This window comes from Phalacrocorax aristotelis, chromosome 1 (assembly GCF_949628215.1).
Source record: "Phalacrocorax aristotelis chromosome 1, bGulAri2.1, whole genome shotgun sequence".
Taxonomy (NCBI): domain Eukaryota; kingdom Metazoa; phylum Chordata; class Aves; order Suliformes; family Phalacrocoracidae; genus Phalacrocorax; species Phalacrocorax aristotelis.
The window spans coordinates 1,716,069-1,738,820 of NC_134276.1; the positions used below are offsets into that span (position 1 = coordinate 1,716,069).

General features: G+C 54.1%; 1 protein-coding gene across 1 annotated transcript in view; it reads right to left on the reverse strand.

Moving 5' to 3' along the window:
- Window positions 1-9,156: 9,156 nt before the first annotated feature.
- The window catches only part of CHRDL2 (chordin like 2), a 28,393-nt gene continuing 14,797 nt past the window's right edge, over window positions 9,157-22,752 (reverse strand). The window contains exons 6-11 of the mRNA XM_075081887.1: window positions 22,668-22,723; window positions 21,224-21,392; window positions 20,112-20,306; window positions 17,183-17,365; window positions 12,015-12,107; window positions 9,157-10,186 (exon numbers count right to left, since the gene is read on the reverse strand). Coding sequence (XP_074937988.1) covers window positions 10,107-10,186; window positions 12,015-12,107; window positions 17,183-17,365; window positions 20,112-20,306; window positions 21,224-21,392; window positions 22,668-22,723 — 776 coding nt within the window. The 3' untranslated portion in view covers window positions 9,157-10,106. The remainder of the gene's footprint in view (window positions 10,187-12,014; window positions 12,108-17,182; window positions 17,366-20,111; window positions 20,307-21,223; window positions 21,393-22,667; window positions 22,724-22,752) is intronic.

Consider the following 22,752-nt stretch of genomic DNA (forward strand, 5'->3'; position numbering starts at 1 on the left):
GACAAGGCGTTGGGAACATCGTTCATCCCCCTGCGGAGGAGAATAAGCTCATCCCCGGGCTGCTGGGCGAGGCTGGTGAGACGCGGTGCTACAGGGGAAGGAAGCTGTCGGGACAGCCGTAGCATGAATTAGTGTCCAATGCACACTGCATCATTTGCCCTGCTGCTCAGGACCTGGGAGGACCCTTGAGATGTGGGTCCCCTGCCTCGCTGGGTGGCCTGGGACACCACGAGTGGGGTCATCCAGCCAAAAAGCATGCCCAAATGCAATGTCCCTTCCCAAGCTGGTCACCTTGGCTTCTCCCAGTGACCCGCAGGGCGAAATGGTGCTGCAAGGGCAGAACTTGTGCTACTGGATGGCCACATTTCACAGCAGCCCCTTCTATCCCTTTGTCTCTGTCCCCTTTTGAACTCAACTCTATCTTCTTGGCCATCGCAAGAAGCCATACTGCCCATTCCAGCCCATGGGTTAAACCTCACCACCCCAGCCAGGCTGGGACCTGCACATTCCCAGGGCAGAGAAACCACCCAAAATCCACCCCTCCAGGCCTCCAGACTGAAAACCTGTCACATGTAGCCACATTTCCGGGCTGCCCAGTCCATCCTGAGCAGATGTATGGGGGTGTGATCAGACCTGAGCACAAGTCATGCTGCCGTCCGGTCACGCAAGTGACTGCCCCATTGATGAGAGGAGGTGGATGCATCCAGCTGGCAAAGCTGCCGGTGCAAGTTGTGCTGGCCACAGCAGTGCCCCGGGAAGGAAGGTGCACCCCACGTCAGTGCTCCTGTGGCTATGTCAGGGTGTAGAAAGCTGGGTGTCCTCGCTGAAGAAGACACGGTGGTGTCCATGCTTAGCATAGCCCCTACCAGGCGTGGCCGGACACCCAGCTCCCGTGGGCCTGGTGAGCATGTTCCACAGCAGTGATTGCAGCAAAACACAGGGCTATAAATCCATGTGTTGTTCCTACCCAAGACCCCATCCGCACCCAGACCCACCCCAGCCCGGGGGAGACAGGGGACAGTGCATCTCATGTGGCTTGTAGGAGGTGGTGGCGATGGGGACACAGAAGCCCACGGTGCCACCACTGCGCCTCCCACGATGCAGGAAGGGGTCGATGCGCCCCAGGGATGCACGTGCAGGCATGCGGATGCGGGAAGGTGCCGGGACCCCAAGGAAAGGGCATCTGGGGACTGTAGAAGACAATGTTGAGGGGATGGCCCAACGGTGGGCAAAGGGAGGGTTGAAGGGGCTCTGTGGAGGAACAAGCATGGGATAGTAGAGGGATAAGGGGATAAATGGGCCACTTCTGCCTAAGCAGGTGGATAGTCACTGCACTTGTTCCCATTCAGCAGAGCTTGTCTCATTAATTAGACTTCATTTCCTCATTAAGCCCCATTTCCAACTGCTTTCTTGGTTGAGGGGCTCTCTCCTGTGTGTGCACGTGCGTTTGGTTGTCTGGGTGCCAGCAACACCGTCAGACCACGAGTTGCAGCCGGGTATTGAAGAAGCCATCAGTCTGGGATGGGTACTGGAGAGACTGGGGAGACTGTGAGTTGGGACTGGTGGGACTGGGAGGTCCCAGCTACTGGAGAGACCACGAGACCTGGGTGTTGGCTGCTAGGAGGGCCACGCAGGGTGCACGTTGGCTACCAGATGTGGCGTACCCTAACTTAAGTGACATGGGGAGACTCACTTCTCAGGTGGCCACCTGGAGATGGACTATACCTGACTCCGTCCTGAATTTCCAGCAGGTTCTGAGCCGCTCTCGGTGTGGGTTTGGGGGCAGTGAGCAACAACTCACCCGTAAAAATCAACGGAGCTCCCCATCGCCTTCCCAACTTGGGAGAATCCCAACTTGGCAAATCCTCAAACCCATCTCCCAGCACGCACAAGAAGCTGCCCGATCTCCAAAGTGGCTCAAGTCCTTCTGAGCATCAGCAGCGACCTCTGCAAACCCCAACCTTTCCATGGGGATGGCTCAAGCTTCAGCCACTCAAACTCAACCCCCAAAGCCAGAAGAGGAGCATGCCTATTTGGACATGAGGCCAAGCTCTTCTCCCCTGCTCCTTCCGAGGCCACCACCTTCCCATTTGGGGTCACCGACCCACAGCTCAGAAGGGCACGGTGAGATACAGGGTGATGTTTGCTCTGCAAGTCCCTCTCCCTGTGTCTAATGGGTCCATCAGGATCATTTTCGTTGTCTGTGCAGCTGGGAGGCAAAAAGGGTGTCCAGGCCAAGCGATCCTTCTTACTTCATTTTCAACTGTTTTCAAAGCCCCTGATCAGACGACCCAGATGGTGCTAAATGGCCATGAACAACCTTTAAACAGTGGGTTATTGTTGTGTTCATTGAGTTAGATAATTGTGATGGGCCTGAACTAATTAATTTCTACCCAAAAAAAAGCACTGAATCATGGTCTTTTGGCAAAGTTGGTGAGAAGGACCCGTAAGCAGTTTCTTTCGGATTTATCCAGCCCGTACAAACAGGGATCTCCGCCGGGGCCTGCGTGCTCCCATGGGCAAAAAATGGGAGGGCAAGAAACACCGCCCTGGTGCACCGGCGAGGGCAGCTGGAGGCAGCGTGGGCGGCTCTCCTGCATCCCACGGGGCAGGAGGACCAACGAGCACCACCACGAGCCTGTGCTGCCTCCCCTTTGGAGACCCCGCGTTTGGGGATGGTCATGTAACATGTACAGGGCAGAGAGGCCAAGCATCGCGCCGGAGGAAAGAGGCCCCGGGGCTGGGGTCGTGCCACGCCGGTCGTGTTTCCCCCACCTCCCATCCCTCCTTCAGATCCAGCCCCGCCGGCCACAATCTCTGAGGATTTCCCTGTTTTTCTCATCACCCTTTCTCAGCACCCATTTTCCAGGCAGCCAGGGGCTTTTTCCAGTGGCCGGATAGCCCTGACTTGTTGGCAAAGCTTTCCTCTCTGGGGATATTTCTTTGCTTCCCATTTTTGGGGGTGTCAAGCTTTGACAAAGCTGGAGGCAGGGAAATGCGATCTCATTTCCCCAGCAGCTCAGACAACCTGCCAGATTAGGTACATCCTGAGCTGATCCGGCATCCAAAAAGGTACAGAAACAGGGGGAAAGAGTGATTACAGACATATTTCTATGTGAGAAGAGACAGGAAATATTAGGACTGTTTAGTCTGGAGAGGAGACAGGTCCACGGTGGCACAAGAACAGCCTGTGAGCCGTGCAGCACGGACAATCCTCTGGTTTCTCCATTTCTCATCGCCGAAAAAGAAAGGGATGTGCAGGGGAGAGCGGATGCGGGGAAATGCTTGCCCAGCATAGTGTGCAGGTCTCTATGGAGAGTTACAAACACTTTTGAAAGAGAAATCCCATCCCATGGGGGGGAAATCCCCCACCTTGGCTGGGGGAAGGTGATACGAGAAGATACATCCCAATCCATTGGGAGATGCTTCATCTATAAGCCAAAAAATTCAAACCATCTCCAGAGCTTCACCCAGGGCTTTCAGGGCAGCACCAAACCCAACAAAACCTTCTTTTATTTGATTAAATTTCCCCACTGCAGAGCCCTAAGGGTGCAGTGACACCCCAAATTGAGCAGAGCACGTCACCAGCCTCTGCTCTCCCACCTTGCCTGGTAGGGAACGAGGCTCCAGCGGACGTAGCCGAGAGGTATTGGCTTCCCCTTCGCTCCTGAGCCTCCTGCGGGGAAGGGGGGGCTTCATGCAGATTAAGGTGAAAGTAGATATTTTGCATGACTGAAAATCCGATGCAATGGAAAACAGCAGGAGCCAAGGAAGTGAGTGTAGCTGGCAATTATATAGACATATAGTTTAGAGAAGTGTTTTGACTAACCTGATAATAGAGCATGAAATAGCATGGCTCTGACGTAAAAAAACCCTAAGACCCCGGAGGTAGAGCCAAGATTTCTGATGGTGACTTGCCATCCGTCCCAGAGCACACAGCCACAGGGTAATTCAGGTTGGACGGGCCCCCAGGAGGTCCCTGGTCCAACCTCCGGCTCCAAGCAGGGATAGCTTTGAAGTTACATCAGGTTGCTCAGGGCTGCGGCCAGGCAAGGGCTGTTTCTCCAAGGATGGAGAAGCCCCCCCTTCCCTTGGTCCCTGTTCCAGCATTTGGTCAGCCTGAAGGGGAAAACTTTTTCAGCGTATCTTCCAGCTAGGCTGGGTCCAGCGCGTCACTGCCTGCCTGGTGCTGGGGACCCAAACTGGACCCCGTGCCCAAATGCACCCTGCAGACACCAGGTGTCTCAGCACAGGTTGCACCATCCATGGGATGTCTGATGCAGTTATTGCACACAAAACAGACCACAGCAAGAGGAGCGAGGGACTGCAGGAGTGCTGGCAGGAGATATGGGTCATGCAGAAGAAGCAGTGGGAGATACGGGTCCTGCAGGAGTAGCAGGAGATGCAGGTCCTGAGGAAGCAGCAGTACGCAATGAGATCATGACACCTCCTCCCTGAGGGCTGAGAAAGGACTGGGGAGAGGAGACAACTGCCCCAGCCAGGGATGCTGCATTAAACACCTTTATGTGTGTTGCTGTTTCCCCACGGAGCCAAATCCCTTCCTGCAGGAGAGATGCTGCCGTAGCCCCATTGCAAGGACACACCTGCCAATACCCCGAGGAGCCCACAGAGAGTTAAACACAAAAGCTACCCAGCGGTGATTGGGATTAGCAGCATTTAACTCACATGCAAAATGCTGGCAGAGGCCAGGCAGATGCAGGCAGGGTGGCAAAACCCATCAGTGCCACCTCAGCCCTCACGCAAGAGCCCTTCTCCTTGCAGGGCTGGGCGTGCTGATGTCCCCCTCTCCTCCTGGCTCAGGCCAGGGCTGGTGTCTGGGTCCATGCCAGGTTCACTTCGATGCCCCAAAGCCCTTGGTGTCATACAGGCTGCATTCGGGTGTTTCCTCTGAGTTTTTTTTTTCTTTTTTTGCTCTCAAGACATCAGGCAACCTCTGTGTGACAGCATCAAGACCCTTGCTGCTCCTCCAGCTCGGCGGTGCCACCAACGGGTACTGGCTTTCTGCTCATGGGTTTTACCCACGTCAGCAAAGGTCTGAGCTGGCTGAAACTCCTCCTGCTCTGTGGCAAGCTCAAGAGAAACATGAGGAAGGCAGCCCGGAGCCGGGGGACATCAGCCAGGTTATGCAGGGAGGTCTCAGAGAGCCTCATCTTGCCCGAACAGCGCATCGTCTCTGCAACCACAAGCTGAGGTTTCTCCTTGCTCATAGATGCGCAAACACAGCCAGGATTGCAAGGTTTTGCCCTTGAACAGGTCTGAAATGAGTCACAACCAGCACAACCGGACGATGACGGGGCTGCAAACCCTGTTAAGAAGCTCTAAGGAACGTGACCCAGCTGTGAAGAAAGACAACAAAGGTGCTGAGCTAACCTGGGGTTAAGGGATCAAATACAGTCTTTAGCGAGGGTTCACGGACACTTGTCTGTATGCGTGGCAGGGCAGGGTAGCGTCAGCCCGGGGTGGGATGGGTGCCCACCTTGTCAGGGCTGCAGCAGAAGTGACAGTGAGACCCGTGGGATGTCCCCAGGGAACATCCCCTGCAGATCCTGGGTGCAGCCCCCTCAAACCCTCCACAGAAAGCCCAGCCCTGCCCTGCAAATTCAGTGTCGCAACAGGTGAAAGGTCCCACGGTGCTGTGCCAGCTCTGCCCCCAAATCAACCCCGTCTTCACGGCTCGGGGTGGAAACAGGGTGACCCCTGCAGAGGCAAACGGACGCAGGGAGGCGGAGCGGGGCGAGGGAGGCGATGCCACCGACTGCGAAATGTTGGCTTCTGATCTGTGGCTGCTGATCCAATTAAAAGGGTTAATCCCCAGAGATGCCCCCATGGGGAAAGCAGCCTCTAAGAGGTCCCCGCCGGGAGGTATGGTAATTAGGGCAGACTCCTGGGGCCGTCGGGTCTGGCGTATCACTGACACGATTGCTGGATGTACCCACCACTCGCAGCCCCATCCAGCCCCACAGCCTGTCCCTCTGCCCCGCCTCGGCCGCGTGTCACCAGGCACTGCTCCATGCGGAGGTTGGTCACCGGCCCCCGTGGCCCCCGTGCATGTCCCCAGTGCTCCTCTGGGATGTTTTTTTACAGACCTGGGAGAAATCACAGAATCATTAGGGTGGGAAAAGACCTCTTGGCTCATCAAGGCCAACCCCCAATGCAACCCCCAGGTCTCCTGAACCATGGCCCCAAGTCCCACGGCTACACGGTGTTTGAACCCCGCCAGGGACGGTGACTCCCCCACCTCTCTGGGCAGCCTGTGCCAGGGCCTGACCGCTCTGGCAGGGAAGGCATTTTCCCTCACATCCAACCTAAACCTCCCCTGACGCAGCTTGAGGCCGTTCCCTCTCGCCCTGTCACTGGTGACTTGGGAGCAGAGACCAACCCCCCCCCTCACTCCAGCCCCTCTCAGGCAGCTGCAGAGAGGTCTCTGGCACTGGCCAGCAGTCAGGGTAAAGCTGATGGCTTCTCCTTCCCATACCACTGCAGGGAAGGAAAAGCCAGAGGACCTGAAAGGTTACGGCTGGAGGAGGGTGGATGGCAAAGGATGGATGGAATGGTGGGTGGGTGGATGGGGACAGGTGAGGAACCCGCTTAAGAAATCCATGGTTGCAGCTCTGCCATGTGAGAGGAGAGCTGAGCCCACCCCTCATATCCCCGCTGGCTCAGGGATCACTTCAGCTGGGTAAGAGCCCTTCCTGCCTCACTGCAGAGAGCAGAGGGGAGGTTTTGGGTCTCCTTGGGTGGAGACAAGCTGTCCTGTGCCACCTGTGGCTGCATCCCTTGGACAGCAGAAGCCGGTTCTGCTCCAGGACCAGTGCAAGGCAAGGTGCCTCCAGGCTTATTCCTCCAACCAAACCAGCAAAAATCAACATCGTCTCAGTTTTCCCTGCCAGGAGTCAGCAGCCGAGATAGAGCACTTGGCTCCTGCCTAACTGGAGCTTGCCCCTTTGGTCTGTGTTTCTGCAGTGAGTGAGGGGGAACAGCAGCCAAACTGAAAATGTTTTACTGTTCAATATAAAATTTATGGGGTGCCTTTTATGACAGCGTCCCAAAGCAGGGCTGCAGTAAAGGGATAACTAAAAGGCAAAAGAAAGGCTGACTCGCAACAAGAGAGAGCTGGTGGTGGTGTAACACCTGATGGCGGGGGGGGGGAGCTGACACTGGAGAAGATGAGATGCTGCTCAGAGGCAGCCGGGGCCTGGGGGTGCGGTGGGTGTGGGAGGTCACAGAATCCCAGAATCCCGGACTGGCGGGGGTTGGAAGGGCCCTCTGGAGCTCACCCCGTCCCACCCCCTGCTGGAGCAGGCACACCCAGAGCAGGGGCACAGGGCCGCGTCCAGGCGGGGGGTGAATGTCTCCAGGGAAGGGACCCCACAGCCTCTCTGGGCAGCCTGTGCCCCTGCTCTGGCACCCGCACAGCAAAGGGGTTTCTCCTCATGTTTAGATAAAGTCATGGGAGGATGGGACAGTCACACCATGCAAATGGCATCTTTGGAGACTTCCACATCCTCCTTTCGTGGTGGGTACGCTCAGCTCCAAACCCTGTTAGCTAGGACCGACCTCAGCGCAAGGACGATGTCAGCAGCCGGGGCAGAGCATGCCCAATCCGTCCCAGAGCATCTGCACTGCTTCAGCAACCAACGCAAAGCCCTCTGTGTTTCCTGGGAAGAGACCAGGCAGCAGCAGCATCTGCTGGTGGGAAGCTCCTGTTTCATGCCCACCTTCCACCTCCATGAAACCTCTCTCCAAAGAAACTCCCTCTTGCATATCACCGTTATCCTCCAGATCTCCCTGCCCAAGGCAAAGTTCAGCCAGGGCTCTACAGCAATGCAGCACGGACAGGGGTGATGCAGCTCTGCGGTTACTTCAGATACGCTTTTTAGATGAAACATAATGCACCACGCTCTGGGCAGAGATTTGTCAGTGAGGGACGGCAGAGGCATCGCCCCAGGCAGGTTCCTCCGTCGCTGCTCATCAAAGGGGTTTCTCCTGGCCGTGGAGCAGCCGGCACTATCCACCACCCTCCTGGGGATGGTAGAGGAGCTCTGTGTGCATGGCACTCAGCTGATTTGCACTCAGGAGGTCTCCTGCCTGTGCCTGGGCTCAGCATAGCCTATATGGGATCAATATAACCTCCACTGGGCTCAGTAACCTGTAGACGCCTGCAGGAAACCCCGTCTGGGCAGGGCAGCACAGTGTTGGTGATGGTTTTCTCCCGGCCATCACTCTACGCCAATTAGAGCACGTGAGAGCGAGTTAATTAGGCTGATGAGTTAATTAGGCTGATGAGGGGTCGGGCTCTGCCTGGGGACGGGCAGCATCCTCCCCACCGGGGCACGGCTGTGGTCATGCACACAGCCGTGGGGCGAGAGGGTGGCTTCGCCCCCCTCCCTCTGCCCCGTGCCATGGGGGACACCCCCAATGCCCAAAGCATGACTGGAACAGTTTTCCTGGATAAATTTAACTGGATCGGCCCCATCCCCTGGATCATCGCACAGCTCTGGGGAGCGGTGCCGGCTCGGTGCCGGTGCCTGCTCCGATTAGCCACGGTTGCTCCTTGCTGCAGGTTGGCTGGAGCTGCGGACGCTTTGCTCTCTGGCTTCTCTGTCCTTTGGCTGTGCACAGACCTGGTTTCTATCCACATCCCGAGCGCGTGGCAGCAACCAACTGGTTTTTTGGAGCAAAATGAAGAGAGAAAGGGAAGGCACGGCCGCCCCTAGGGTGGGAGCTGCTCATATTGATCCTTTTATAGCCCCACGTGAGCGGTTGCCTGTCCGAGAGAGCACCTGCACTCACTTAGCAGCTTGCTTGGGCGCCTGTCCAGCACACCAGGACCTCCCGTTTCCTGGCCCTGGTTTGCCCCCAGCCTTCTCCTGACCCCTGTGCCCGCTGCCAGCCCCGAGCTCCGTTTTCAGCCCCAAACCACCTGTAGATGGTAAGCAAGTGAGGTGGGATGATCCCCTGATGATGAGCAAAGCATCTGTGGGACACTCTCTGCATGCCCCAACCCTAAGGACGCTGCCTGAGTCCATGCAAGGAGATCAGACCCCACCGGGATGGGGGTCCCGCCAGGATGGGGGTCCCAATAAGGCCCCCGAGGTGTAACATGGACCCTATGGGGAAAGGAGAGCCAGCAAAGGAGGCTGAATCAAGAAGACACTTTAATCAGATTTATCAGACAGATCTGGATCTCCAAATAAATAGATTTATCAAAACAGAATAAAACAAGAAACCAAGGATAAATACATGTACCAAAACAACCCGAAAATCCCCCAAAGCTATTTCCAGACAGGGGGAGGGTGATGCTGCTGCATGCCCTCCTCCCCACGCTGCAGAAATGGTCCTGTTCACCCTTTGGGAGATGCCCCTCCTGTGAGTACAGCCCAGTAGATATTATGTAGGATATATATAAATATATAGCATAATAACATGCTTAGTAGCGACCTTAGTGCAGTGTTTGGGGTCTCAGACCCTGTCAGCAGGTGGGTCCTCCCAAAAACTACATCTTCAAGTGACCTGCAAAGTAGGGATAAGAATCCTCCCAGCTGAAACAGAGGAGAAAAGACCCAAGATTTTTAAAGAAATACCCTTCGGAGGGTGTTCAGCCAAAGAAACCCTTTGCAGATCACCAGGGCTCCGAGAAAGGAAACAAGGCTGATTTTTCTCTCCTTGCAGGTCATCTTTACGCCAGCGGTGGTAAAATGCATGGTCTTGTCCTGCTTCACCTCTATCTCCTGATGCTCTCCAGCAATGCCGGGCTGTCAGGGACGTGTCCCACCTCTTCACATCGCACCAGGTCTCACGTCTCTGCCATCTCGCCTTCCTCCCTCTGCACACCCGACATCTTCGGTAGCAGGGTGCGAGGGCCGGCCTCTTGCGCTCTCCCGCTGGAGAGAGGCACCTCCACGGCTGTGGCTTCAATGCAGTAAAATTTGGTTTGTTTGCTGGAATTTCTGTAATTTACACTAGTGTATCCTTCATTGCTGTGCCAGTCTATTTAATAATGCGACTTTTTTTGTTTCTTATATATGTGTATGTGTGTATGTGTGTGTGTAGATAAATCAATAGCTAGCTTAAAGTTTTTCTCTTTACAAGCTCTTTGTTTCTTTCTCTGGGCTCTCTGTCATCCTCAGCTCTGACGTCTGGGCTCGGAAGATGTTCCAGTGACCTGGATGAGCAGAAAGGGATGCTCATTAGCAACAGCCCTTGGAGCAGGAAAACAGACTTTACCCCACACGTAGCACCCTCCGCAGTGGAGGACCCACAAGGACCACGCTGGGAGAGCGGTGGGGAGAGAGGTCTGCCCACAACGCTGGCCGTGGCCAGAGCAGCTCATCAGCGTCCCCGTAATCTGGTCCTAGATGTTGCCATCTTGCAATTCAAATGGTATTTGAGGTCAAGAAGGGCCCTATATACCTCCTGCAATGCAATTAATGGCACAACCAATGGCGTTTCCAATGCTTCCCCCAGAAACTACTCGCATGTTCTTAAAAGAAAAGGAGCTCAGTCTGAAACAGGGATAAATGCCCCTCTCTGCCTCCTCAAAGGATGCTTTATGTCAGCGGTCTGGGATTCAGGCTGACTCCCTGACCCTCAGCGGGGAGAAGCATTTCTCTTGTCCTCTGACTCATCAGCAGAAAGCCAAAATTCACGTTTCACGGGCCATGGGCAGGTATGCTTCTCTCCTCCCTTCTGTCAGCCCCATTTCTTTGGGGGGTTGCTCAACTCCCCCCTATTTATACTCATGTCTCTGCGGCTGCCCCAGCCTCGGCTCTTGGTGCAGGGCATTGCAACACCTGCGGTTGGGGAAGGTCCTGCTGCAGAAAGGTAAGAAACCCCCCTCGGTCCCCACACAGCCTCACCGGTGAGCTGCAGGCTCCCGGCAAAGCAAACACACTGGTGGGAGCTGGGAAGCACCCCAAAAATGAGCACGAAGCTCCCCAATCCTTCTCCTTGCTCCCCCAAAACACCAGCATCCCCGTACTTGCAGGAAGTGGCTGGAGGTGCTTTCCCTCTGGGTGGTCACTTCCCCCTGTAATCCCAGCAAGGATTAGGCAGCCCTAATGTCGTCATTCCCGGGGTGGGGGCGTATTTTCTAGCTAAATTAATCTCCTGTGGTGAAGAAATCCCTGGCCAATGCTTTCCTCAAACTTGCAGCAACGGCAGAGGGATGGTTTCACAACAGGGTTATTTGTCAGGGGAAACTGAGGCAAGAAGAAGGCGGCACGTGCCAGAAACCCCGTCAGGGTGTGAGACCCAGCCTGGGAGCAGGAGCTTGAAAATCCCCCAGGGCTTGGTCAAGAGATGTTGTCTTGAACAGATTGGAGGTGAAAAATCTCCACCCTCCCTGGGGCACTGGGTGTGCTGGTATGTACTGGGCAGCAGCGCCGTTCCCGGCTGACCCGCTGACCCGTGGGTGCTGGACAATACGGGAATGGCTCTGATCCGAACCTAAGCCATTAAACGCTAACCCAGCCCAGGCGAAGAGGCAGCCAGCGGGAAATAGCACGGCAGTTTTTCTCTGCACAGGCACTCTCGGCATGTGCACTGGCATTCCTGCTTTTTTGTAACATTTACGCACATCCAAGAACATTAAGAATGATTTTTAAAAATATTTCAAGGGTTTATTTTTTTAAAATCCCTTGCATCATATTTTCGCCCCCCCCCCCCCCCCGTAACACCAGATGGATTAGATATAAAAATCAATCAGTTTTACGGGCTTTGGAGAGACAAAGCCTTTGGATTTCACAAGCGTACATCCACTTTTAGAAAGCTGGCTGCCCTTTCTGACACCATAAAGTGAAAATGTGACTGCTAACCAGGACTGTTGCATAGGCGCGTGAAGACCAGTCAGCCCCGACCCGGCTATGCTTGCACAAGCCTTCTCCCTGCGCTTCGCTCCACACGCTGCACCGGGGTTTATGCAGCAAAACGCGGGGTTGTTTGGGGCAGGGTCTGCCGGAGGAGTGGGGAAATGGGATTTTTTCTCTCCCTACCTTCGTTCGTCCTGGTGATCAGCCTGAAGTTCTGCGATTCTTGCTTGAATTCCTGTTTGCTGATCTTCTTGGTCTGTATCAGATGAAATATTCCTGCAGAGAGAAACAGAGGGCGTCAGGCTCCGTGACGTTCAATCTAAGGGTCGGATGGGTTTGGATGCACAGCTCTCTGTTCCCTCCTAAGATGCAAAAGGGTCACAGGCTGCACTGGATGCCGCGGGGTCCCGGTTCGGTGCAGGACCTGCCGCTGAAGCCTGGTGGGAGTTTGGGAGGGAATCCAGGGCTGGCCAAGGACCAGGAGAAATCTCATTTGAAAACAGTAACTGCTTGTTAAACCAGAACCCAGCAGGGACAACACCACAAAACAGGTGAAAGCAATAAGATTTTGTTGCTCTAAAAGCATCTCGCATTGGAGGAGGTCTGGTCTCCCCCCAAAACATAAGATAAATTGAGACCAATGGGATCCCCATCCTCTCTGCTCACTCTTGACCACCTATCTCCCCCAACCACAGAGGCTCCTCCACCCTCAGATGCTTTCCTTTCCTGGAAGCAGCCAGGGACCGATGTTTTCCATCCCTCTGCCCCCAGCCCTGAAACTCCTCCAGGACAGAAAAAAAAAAACCACGAATGACCTCAGCAGAGATTGATATTTCTCTCCGTGCCAGCATCGTCCCGTTAGCAGAGGTGCCTGACTCAGATATTTGACCCAAGAAAACCAGAACCTGCGTTTAGCAACGGAAGCGACCTTTCTGCAGGATTAGGGGTTACGATCTTCATATTCGCATGTGAAGCGTGACAAACCGGGCAAGTATGCCTGGCATATCCTTCCCCACCTCTCACCCAGGCTCCCCGTGCGTCCAGCATCTCGCTGCTGGCAGAGGTCAGAGGCAACATGGTCCCCCTTATTTGGTTAAGAGACTTTCCCCGATTCCCAGCAGCAATTACACATAAAAGAGTATGTAACAAATGGGAATCGGCTAGCAATCCATATAAATGAGATGTTATGGACTGTGGAAAATTAATACAGGAAGTCAAAGACATCCACAGAAATATGTGGATATTTGGACTATTAATAAGTCCTTTAAGTGGGTCAGGAAAAGCAGTCCTACCAGTAACAAAAGAAGATAGTTGATGGAGATAATAAAACTGTTAATGACGCAAGAAAGGCACAAGTGTTCAATAAATCCTTCTGGTCTATACTTAGAAAGGAGCAGGAGGGTGTGCTTATAGTCCCCGTGGCTGATGAAGCACTTTCCAGTACATTAGTAACCAAGAGGATATTTTAAACAAGAGCTACAAGAGATAAACATCTTTTAATCAACCGACCTAGATAATGTTCACCGAAGAGCCCTCGGAGAGCTGGCTGAGACCTTTGGGCCCCTGGACGGTTGTTTCTGACACGTGCCAGGAGCTGGGGAGCAGCGGAGGAATGCAGACGATGCTCTAGCACAAGGAGAGCGTGAGGCGGCGCAGATAAGAATAGCCCGCTGCGCCTGCCGTCGGCGGAGATCCCGCAGTATGGGATGGAGCTGGTAAAGGGTGATGCCATTCCCCGGCGAGCAGATCCTGCCCGACAGACAGGATCGTTCTTTGCAAAGCTTGGGATGAGATGGAGGGAGGTGGTGGGGCTGGTGGGCACTTACCACCCATCTCGGTGCTTTAAAGGGGGCTTACGAGAAAGATGGGAACAGACTTTTTAGCAGGGACTGTTGTGACAGGCCAAGGGGTGATGGTTTTAAACTAAAGGAGGGGAGATTTAGACTAGATCTATGGAGGAAATTTGTTACACTGAGGGTGGTGAGGCACTGGCCCAGGCTGCCCCGAGAGGTGGTCGATGCCCCATCCCTGGACGCATCCCAGGTGAGGCTGGACGGGGCTCTGAGCGACCTGATCGAGTTGGGGATGTCCCTGCCCATGGCAGGGGCTTGGACTAGGTGGCCTTTAAAGGTCCCTTCTGACCCAAAGCATTCCATGATTCTATGATTCTATGCTTTAGCCATTTCCTCAAGACCAAAACACAAGCAGAGTCCAGTAGAGCACAAGGAATGACTTGAAGACCAGCCCCATCTCCAAGGGAGCAATTAATCTTTCCTAATTTTGGGGAGCCAAGGGAGAGACACGTTCTTCCACAGTGCCATTCTACCCATCCTAAAATGGGTGGACGGGACATATCGTACCTGCTTCTCTCTGCTGACTACGTGGGGAACCAACATGACTCTTTAAACGTGACTGATACTTAACGCTGGGCTGGGGAGTGAAGGGAGTCTAATTCAAGAGGCTGGTCTCAGGACTTGCTAAATCATCCACAAAACATAGCCTTGGCAGATGGATGGAGACAGGAGCATGAGTGCACATGGGTGTATGAGACCAGTTCCAGCAGGACACAACATTTGACCAGAGCTCCACACCTTGTTCTGGGCTCTGTACTTCTAGAAAGACAGAGTCCAGAGCAGAGCTATGGGAAGGACCAAAGGACGAGAAATTTCTAACATCAAGGAAAGACTAAAAAAGCTCAACTGCTTAAACTGTGTAAGAGAAGACAGAGGTAGGAGCTGACGGCTTCTTCAGAGGCAAAGAGTCTGCTCTTCACACTGGTGGTGGAGAGGATGAGAGAGCATGAGCTCAAGCTGCAGAGAAGCAAGGAAGGGGTTTAGGAAGGGGTTTGTGGCTCTGGAAGAGATTAAATGGGATGTAGAGTCTCCATGGCAGGAGATCTTCAAGCACATGCCAGAGGAGTGTGGGGATGGTTGGTCTGGACCACACAGGTCTCCTCCAGCCCAGGTGTGAGGGTATAGCAGCATGGTGAAACACTGGGGATTGCTGAAGGTCCCAGAGCTGCAGGCTTTCAGGGTAGAAAAGAATACTTTGATCGATGTCTAATCAACAGCCTGGCAGGGTAAATGTGGGAAAGAGGTCCATGCTGGGGCTGCACATCTGAGCACAGCCAAGGCCTCCAGCAAGGCAGGGTGAAGGGCAGGAGTTAACGACAGAGCCTCCAAACCGTGCTGGTCCCTCTCTGGTCCTGGCTGTTCCTTTGTTGTCCTCACTCCCCACCATAACTCCTGCTCGAAAACACCAGAAAGTCACATTTCAAAACTTCTGAGATGTTCAGACCCCTAAAAATGTAGGGAAGCCCCCACTGCCTCTCATCTGGGGGCTGGTCCTGCACCACCAGAAAGCTGGGTAAAGCTTTTGGCTGGGCGTTGGTGTCGGTTTCTCCTCCTGCCTCGTGGAGGAAACTGTCCCAGCACAGAAATAGATGAGGCCACGTAGGTATCGTAAGCCCATACAAAGGCAGATGGATGGGCTCCAGGCGTGACTTGCAGCCTCTTTTCTCCACACACACTGCTCTGTTGGTAGAGTGATGGACCATGGAGAGGTGGAATCCATATGTGTCTGAGCTCATGCTCTTTCCCAATAGTAACACTTTGCTCTGCCAAGCAAAAGAGCTGTGTTGGCCTCGGGGACAAGGGCCTCCCCTGTCCTTGGCTGGCAGGGCTCGGGAGCTCCGTGCAGACGTGAAGCTTTTGGCCTCAGAAGGTGGCAAGAAGGTTTGGGTGGTGACCTCTGCCAAGGAGCGAGGAGAGGAAACGGTGGGGCCCAGACAGTGCAGGCTCAGAGCTGTCCTCCAACTACAAGGTGCTATTGTGAAGAAGGCTTTGCCGAGGTGGGGGGGAGGATGGGGAGAGGGGCACCGTGGAGGATGGAGGATGGCAAGGAGAGGATGGGAACATGATGGCAGTCAGGGCTCCATCTCTGGAGTTAATTTCTCTGGCTAGTATCCAAATAGCTCCGTTGCTGGGGAAAGGTCTGGAGCACAAGTGTGCTGGGGGGTGGCTGGGGGAGCTGGGGGGGTTTAGCCTGGAGAAGAGGGGGCTGAGGGGAGCCCTTCTCGCTCTCTGCAGCTGCCTGAGAGGGGCTGCAGTGAGGGGGGGGTTGGTCTCTGCTCCCAAGTCACCAGTGACAGGGCGAGAGGGAACGGCCTCAAGCTGCGTCAGGGGAGGTTTAGGTTGGATGTGAGGGAAAATGCCTTCCCTGCCAGAGCGGTCAGGCCCTGGCACAGGCTGCCCAGAGAGGTGGGGGAGTCACCGTCCCTGGGGGGTTCAACCACCGTGTAGCCGTGGGACTTGGGGCCATGGTTTAGGAGGCCTGGGGGTGTTGGGCTGGGGGTTGGACGTGATGATCCGAGAGGTCTTCTCCAACCTCAATGATTCTGTGATTCTAAGTGTGCCTACCCTTGGTGGCTGGGAAGAGCCAGCCCCAGGAGGGCTGAAGTCTCCTTAGGGACAGAGGTGAGACATGAACATAATGAAGAGACCAGAATATCTGCCTTCGGAGGTCCATAAGACACCCAACTACACAGGCTGAGGGTCACTGTATCCATAGTCAGGTGCGACCAATCTCAAGTGCTCAAGGCGCAAGTTTTTGGAAGGGGTAGAGTATGTCCAACAGAGACTCAAGGTTGGGGCACTCAGATGTTTTCCCGGCCCCAAGAGAAACAAAACAAAAATATCTACTGGACCAAGCATCTCTGCTAGAGGTAGGCTCCTCTGGTCCATAGGAGTGTTGCAAAGCTAAAGGTACAGGGACAGAGAAAGAGACTGGTGTCATTGGACAGTGTATTTGCCATGCTTTGACCTCTGGAGGACACACCAATGGGAGCATCCGAATCCACCCATCCAAAAAGTGGGCAGGGGGCAATTCATCCCCCCCTACCTGCACCTTTGCAGCAGCTCCGCAAGCATTGCTCCCAGTGATGGGTGCACTGAGGTGGAAAAAAAGAGTAAACACAAAAATACGGAATGACCAGAACAGTTTTTCGCTTAGTTTTCCTTGTGCATTTGGCATGAAAGCAGGCAATCTGGAGGAGCAGCCCCATGGCCCTTGCCTTGTTTGCCTACATGCTGCGCCTCTGGGTGGTGTTGCAGTTCATGGAGGGGTACACCAGGGCCAAATGTTGTTTCCAGCCCCTGGTCTGCATGCAACTGCAGCAAAAGAGTGCGAAACAGAGGGGTTAGAAAAGCCAACCTGCTGTCAGCAGGTTTCAACTCACTACACAAGGCCTGGAGCACCACGAGAAAAGCCTGAAAATTTGGACAAAGCTTAGAAAGCACCAGGTTTCCACACACACCTCCTCCGTTGCTGGCTGGTTTCGTTATGGTACTCACCTTTAATCAGCTTCCAGTTGTAGATTTCCACCTCTTCCGCAGGCTCCTTCTCAATGGCGATCGTCCTGAGGATCTCCTTGGAGTTCTCCGAGCTCGGCGGCACAAACATGTACACCAGGACACGGTTCGGGTTCTTGCCACACCGGGTGGTGACTATTTCATCGGTGGGTTTGACTCTGGTTTCTGGGGAAAAACAAGGACAGAGTGCATTAAACAGGGGCAGGAAGGAGCTTGGAGGAGCCGTCTCAGCACCCAAGTCGAGGAGAAGGCATCTCATGTGGCACGGCTGCATCTTTGAACGGGACCCTGGCTCCCAGGGTCTGATCCCCAGCGCCGAGATCAGCAGAAAAGGGAGATGTTGGTAAAGGATCTGTGGACCTGCTCATCCCCATATTTTCCATCCCCTTTGATTTTGGCAGCCTCTATGCCAGTGGGAATGGGGACAGGGGATTTTCTCCACCTGGATCCTCCATGCCCGCTGCAAGGACCTTGGTGCCATCATCACTGCAAAGCCCAGGCTGGACTCCCCGCTTCCCATCTCGTTCCCATTGCCTTCCCGGAGGAGCAACGTCAGCGAAGTGAAGGGATGAGCCCGCAGCACGGGAGCCAGTGCCGTGGCTGGGCTGCCTGGGCAGCACGCCCGGCTCAGCCCCGCGGGTGGGCTCAGCCCCAGCCCGAGCCCCCTCCCCACATGGGGTGCAACAGTGGGGAAACCCACACCAGGGGCGCCGGCGGGACCCTACGTGACTTTTTCAACATCCTTAGCAAAGGACAGCTGCTAATTTTTTTATGTATCTGGAGTAATTAAGAATCCCCCATGGTTTTGGAAGGAGATTTATTGCCTTTGGTTGTGGTCCTTGGAACGCAGAGGAGCCCAGCTCTGCTGAATTTAGCCTTGTTCTCCCCGTCATTTTGGATGCTGAAGCTTTTTACACTACTCGAAAGAAAGTTTGGCTATAAATAGATGCGTGGGGTTTATTTTAGTAGGACAGTTATTTTAGGCCTGATTCTGCTCTCCCCCGTGCTTTCTGAGGTGGTCCCGAGCTACTCTTCTCGGAGAGGGGATGGAAATCCCAATTTAAAGGGATGCAAAGCCGTGTTTTTTCAGCAATGGGAAGACAAACGTTCAGCTCTGCAGGCTCAGCATGACATGAAGGGGGATGACCACAGCCCACCACCCTCATCCCTGCCACCACGGGGTCCAGGTGCAGGAAAACCTCCATCCAAGACCATTAAACTACTCCAGGGATGCTCTTTGCATCGATCGAGGCAACCCCACCTTCACAACAGGGAAGGAACCGCACGTCCTCGCAGGTACAACAGGTATTTAACAACCTCAGAGCTTCACACTGGAGCGACTCAATGGCCAATAGCGTTGGGGACAAGGAGCATGGACCAAGGGGTCCCAGCCACTAGCTCTGCCCCCAGCAGCCACAGTGGTTTCCCCATACGACCAATGCATTGCAGCAATTCCCCTTCGATCAGGGTCCCTTTCGCAAATAGAAATGGCTCAGCATTTCTCTCCAAGCTACTGGGTACAAAGGAGGAAAAGGAGGACAGTCATGGAAACTGCCTGGAAAAAGAAGATGGGTGAAACCTCCATGCAGTGAAACAGAGGACAAGCATGTAACTTGGCTGAGCAACGTGTATGTGTGTGTGATTGCTATCTGTGAGTACTGGAAAGCAAGAAGAAAATAATTTTGGCTGGGTCAGAGTGTTTAACTGGAAATAAATGAAGACTGAGCAGCAGACAAGAGATCCCAGCAGAGAAAGTTGTAGAGTTTAAACCAGAAAGACCTGCTATAATGGGAATGCAAGACTGGAAGGGCTCTGCTCAGTCATCACATCCCATTCCCACTAGGCACCACGTCATAAATCCTGCTCATAAACATATCAGAAACCTTATTAAAACAAGCTGAGCTTCTGCCCTTCGCTCCCCCAGGGAGGCCATCCCAGAACCTCCCTGCTTAGAGGCTGCAAAACCTTGAAAATCACAGCTGAAATTATTTTGCAGCCTGTTTTCCCCCATTCTTAAATGTCACAATGCCCCTTGCTTGTTCTCCCTGGTGAGACCCCCTCCACAAAACCACCTTGAAGCTGCACATCGGAGGAGATTACACAGCAATCTGCAGTCAGGTTCAAAGAGACTCGGGTATCTCTAGTCTCTCTAGGGAAGCAGTGGGTGGTCAACCATCTAAACATCTACTGCTGAGTGGTAATACAGAGGTATAACCTAGAAAACATTCCCCAGTGGGAACAGGAGAAGATCTCATGCCCTGCCACATCTTTGCCAGGTCTGTGGTTTAAGGTAAACAGCTTTCCAAAGACCAAGAAGCAACTGAGAGACCCAAAACCCATTGAACATTTAAAAAAAAAAGTGTCCTCTCCACCACGTCCCAGCCCCAGCACCAATTCTACCTGGCCCACCCCAATAGGTGGCTGTCTAACCCTCGCCTTCCAGGGATAGGGACCTCAACTCAAATTCAAACCAAACCACGAGTGCCACAGATAACTCCACACCTGGAAAGCGTCCTCCTAATCTCAAACCTACATTACAGCTGCCACAATTTAACCCTGTGACTTCTTGTCCCAGCCGGAGGTCTGAAGAACAGACTGTGCCCTCTCCCCAGCAAGGCCCTTGTATCTCTCTGAAGACTCTTAGCCTGTCCCTCCTTGGGCATCTTTCTCCAGACTACACCCACCCAACAGATGCAACCTTTTGGGATCGGTGCAGCTTCCTCACCTTGGGTGGGTCCTGCTGCCCTCCAAGACAGGCCAACCCTTACACCAGAGCTTGCCCTGCTGAACCCACCTGGTGTGAATTCAAGTCACCAGTGATGCGAACACCAACACATCTGCTCTGCGCTTTAAACCAAGGCTAAATTAAGGAACTGGAAGGAACTGCAGGAGCAGGTGGGATCTCACCTACCTGGACATACTTTACAGCATTTCCCGTCTACCTTCTCTGGATATTCACACGGATACTCCTTGGGGCACGTGATCTTCTGGCAGTCCTGGACACCGTCCCTGCAAGTGCAGAGGATGCAGGGCAGGAGGCCGTAGAGCCGGAAGACGGGGTGCCACACCTCCCCATGGGAGTAGGTCTTCCCATTGTAAACACAAGCTGAAGGAGAGAGAGAAAAGAGTTGCTGGTGGAAATAAATCCTCCTCCTCTTTGTACACCCAAGGCTTGGTGGAGCTCAACACATTTCACCACCTTAGAAATGGGCGGCCCTGCTGCCTTGAGGAACATGGTCCTCTGGCAGCACATGTGGCAGCAGTGGACACAGGGGTATTGTAGCCATCCCAGCCGGGAGGTGCCATGGAGCAGCTCCAAGAGATGGAGGCTCCTGGGATCAACCACCCCTGGTGGGGGCGAGTGGTAAGTGTGGGCAGGACCTCACCTGCCTCCAAGCCTCTGCAAGCCCAGGGTCTCTCCTAGGCTGTCACAGGCATGAAGCACAGTGAAGAGTGCCACCTGCTGACTCCTCCATGAAAATTTTTGGAGGTCCCAAAATTTCCTCCAGGGCTGCATCGCCAAGGACTGGAAGGAGCCCTTCTGGAGACACAATGGGAGAGCACCCAAGAGGAGACAGGACCTGTCTTTTCCCCTTTGGCTCCATGGGGTTGCTTCCTCATCTCACTTTCCTACTCCCTCCTCCAGGAGGAAGACCACAGCACTGGGAGAGACCCAGCACATGGTGGGTGGGTGCAAGGAGGAACAGCCTGTCCCTCTGTGGCACTGTCCTGGAAGGATCATGTGGAGTCTTCCAGCTGAGCACCTCCTTTCCTGGGTCCCAGACCTCCAAAACACCCCAAGGACCAATCTTCTTCCAACCCTTTTTGGGAAGTGGTAGATCCATGCAGTCAAGAGGCTGCAGGCCACCAGGGCTGAGATAGCTGGGTGAGGCTGGCTGCAGAGGAGTGGGAGGTGGGACTTGGTGGTGGAAAACTGCTGCTGAAGCAGATTCCCTGGAGAATGCAAAGTCCCAGAGAAGTCACCTTAGGCCATATACAGACTGCTTGCCCCCCACCCCTTACCTTTTTTGTGCTTCTCCTTCAAGACGATCTTCACTGTGGTGCCACCTCCTCCCTTGGGTTTGAAGCTCCTGGGAATGAACTCCAGGGAAGAACTGAGAAGAGTGGACGCGGTGGCTCCGGGTGGCTTCTTGCCCATCGCTTCCCCTAAGCACTGGTCTTGTGAGTGCCTCTGTGAGCAGCCAGGGAAAAGAAGGGGACTCAGACCTAGACAGTTGGGGTGTTCTCACTCTGAAGCACGCTGGAGAAAGCCATGCACCCCATGATCTGGCAACCTAAAGGGTGCTGAGCGCTTTGTATCAATGCCCCACACTGTTGTCCACCCTATGCTGCAAGTGGGTCACCCTCATGGGGCAGCACCCTTCTCATCCCAATGCCCTCAGGTGAGGTCCTACATCACTAACACAGGCAGGGAAATGGGCTGGTCCTTTCTAGATGCCTGCTGGGAAAACGAGGACTGGCGTCCATGCAGCCCAACCAGGACCAGAGAGGTAAGGACGGGCCCTATCCTGCCCTCTCACCTGGCTGGCACCAGGAGGGTTGGTGTGGGGCTGCTGGCCAGCAAGACTGAAATCCCAGGAACATCCCAGGCTTCCAAGAGCAAACTGCTGGGACAAGACATGCAGCACAAAGGGTCCCCTTGTGTCTATTTTGGAGGTTTTATAGGTGGTGGAGGTGTGACGCTGGCAATTCACCCAGCAGTATGGAAAAGGGCAGGGCCAGGAGCTGTTAAGTGACCTAATCCCACAGACCTGGCATGGGCTGCCCAGCTCTGAAATGTCACCACGAAGCAACCCTCAACAGCCAAAGAGTCACTTTTTCCTTGCTGGTGCTGCCGCCGATAAAAACAGCCTGGGGAAAGGACACCGGTGGCCAGCTCCAGCGCTGGCTGCTCTGAGGGAGCTACTGCTGGGAGGCAGGACACCTTTGAGCCCAGGGTGGAGAGGAGACAGAAGTTCCTGAAGCAAAAGCCCTCAAAGAGAGATTTGGGCCATCTGACTCTATGGGTAAGGATCACATCTGGCTGTCAGTCACCTCTGAGTCTGCTCTAGCCATGTTCCTCAGCTGTCTTAGCCCACTGGCCAACCTCAGCCAGGTTGGCCAACAAGGAGGAGAATTGCCCAAGATTTCTAGTTTCCACAGGTCTTTTGCTCTTCCAAAGACATTAGAGACATTTCAGAGGAAGAGGACAAGCATCTTCCCCTGGTGTTCTGAGGTCTCAGCCTATGCTGATAGCCCTCACCTAGAGTCAACGCCAAGACACAAATCATCTGCAAACCAGGTGTCTCTGGTTCTGCTGTCCAAGGAACTGACGGCCCTCCTAGAGCTGCTGTGGGTCATTTCTTTGCAGAAGACTATGGCCAAGAGCAAATGGCTTTCTTTGAGCCATTTAATGGGGCTGTGGTAGAAGCAATGATCTGAATTTTAAAATGCAAAAGTCACGTACAACACCTCTGTTTAACTGCAGGGGTTCCTCTTCTGCGGACTTCTCATATGAGCCATCTGCAACGAGAAAACATTATCCTGTGAAA